The sequence below is a fragment of the Bison bison genome, unplaced genomic scaffold, assembly GCF_000754665.1.
Source record: "Bison bison bison isolate TAMUID 2011002044 unplaced genomic scaffold, Bison_UMD1.0 scf7180017858425, whole genome shotgun sequence".
NCBI classification, from domain to species: domain Eukaryota; kingdom Metazoa; phylum Chordata; class Mammalia; order Artiodactyla; family Bovidae; genus Bison; species Bison bison.
The window spans coordinates 8,296-9,737 of NW_011488997.1; the positions used below are offsets into that span (position 1 = coordinate 8,296).

The 1,442-nt window shown below is 68.9% G+C and overlaps 1 protein-coding gene across 3 annotated transcripts in view; it reads right to left on the bottom strand.

Moving 5' to 3' along the window:
• ABTB1 (ankyrin repeat and BTB (POZ) domain containing 1) overlaps positions 1–1,436 on the bottom strand; it is a 3,546-nt gene extending 2,110 nt beyond the window's left edge. Inside the window, exons 1-5 of one of the 3 annotated variants that reach the window (XM_010863409.1) lie at positions 1,377–1,427; positions 1,171–1,254; positions 607–701; positions 317–476; positions 204–249 (exon numbers count right to left, since the gene is read on the bottom strand). In XM_010863409.1, coding sequence (XP_010861711.1) covers positions 204–249; positions 317–476; positions 607–701; positions 1,171–1,254; positions 1,377–1,427 — 436 coding nt within the window. Of the gene's footprint in view, positions 1–203; positions 250–316; positions 477–606; positions 702–911; positions 1,255–1,376 lie in introns of all 3 variants that reach the window. The other 2 variants (XM_010863426.1, XM_010863417.1) reach the window with 2 other exon arrangements.
• Between the last annotated feature and the right edge of the window lie 6 nt (positions 1,437–1,442).

The window sequence follows — 1,442 nt, forward strand, 5'->3', positions numbered from 1 at the left end:
GGTCCATCTGCCCAACCACTGGCTACAGCGCTGCCGTCCGACCTCTCAGGCCCCAGGACAGCGAGAGGGCCTCAGACCGTGGGTGGACGAGCTGACCGAGGCGGCAACTGGGCCATCCCACCGCAGCGGACGAACCCAGAGGGAAACGGTGGCCCCAAGGCCACGTCTGGTGCCCTAGCCCCTGCCCACCAAGCGCGGCTCACCTGTGTACAGGTACTGCAACAGCGCCCCGAAAGCCACGGGGTTGATCTGTGGGCAGAGACAGGGTCAGGGACGGCCACGCCAGGCGCGCCTCCCCTCGCGCCCGCTGACGCACCAGGGGGTGCCTGAGGACCACGGCGCTCCTGCCCTTCCACTTGGTGTCGAGCATGTGGGCGAAATAGGTGCTGCGCGCGCCCAGCACGCCGCGGTGCGCCCGGAAGGCCCTGCCGTGCACCACGAAGACCCCGTCGCTGTGGAGACCCTGCTCCAGGAGCCTGTGGGCGGGGCCAGTGGTGTGCTCAGAGTCCCGCTCAGCGGAGAGCCCGCCCCGGCAGGCCCCGGCAGGCCGGCTCACCGCAGCAGAAAATTGTAGTAGAGGTCCCGCCGCCAGAAGGAGGCCGTCACCTGTCTGTAGTCACGCAGCGCCCGGCGGATGGCGTCGCTCTGCGCGCCGTAGAGGCAGCGCTCACCATCGAAGGTGTTGGCCTCGCAGCGGGCTCCTGAGGGCGGCAGAGCTGCCCGTCAGCGGGGCCTGGGGCTGCCTGCCATGGCTGGGGACGGGGAGCTGCTCACTCCACCACACACAGACACACACACGGCCCCGGGACTGCCCTGCCCCCAGCACCCTCCCCGCCAGGCCCCGGGCGCACGCCACCGAGCACAGACACCCTGGAGGCCGGCCTGGCCTATGCTGGGCCCCGGGGACACACCTCAGACAGAAAGTCCCCTGCCCGCAGAAAACGGGGCTTCCAGGGGCAGAAGCACACACACAGGCTAGCAAGTGAGGTCAGGGGCTCTGAAGAAAACGAAGAAGGTGAAGGCTGGCTGTGGTGCAGCTGCCACAGGGGTGGCCATGGAGGCACCGGGGCAGACGAGGAGCAGGGATCTGAACCAAGCGAACCCCTGGGAAAGAGCCAGCAGAGCAGAGGGAACGGCACGTGACCAGGCCCCGAAGAAAAGCAGTGGTACCTGCGGGGGCGGAGGGGCACACTTCACGGGGCAGCTCGGGCACGGCCAGGTTCTCCAGCTCGCGGGAGACGCGGCTGGGAGGCCCTGCGGGACTTCACACCGGTCAGACTGGCCTCCCGGGCTCTGGGCAGATGCTGAGCTGGGCCCCGGAGACCGGTTCTGAGAGCACCCCGAGGGGTGCAGGAACGTGCCCACCCTGCACTCACCGTGGGCCAGCAGGTAGAGCACCAGCTCCTCGTGTCCACAGAGGCAGGCATAGTACCTGAGGAGAT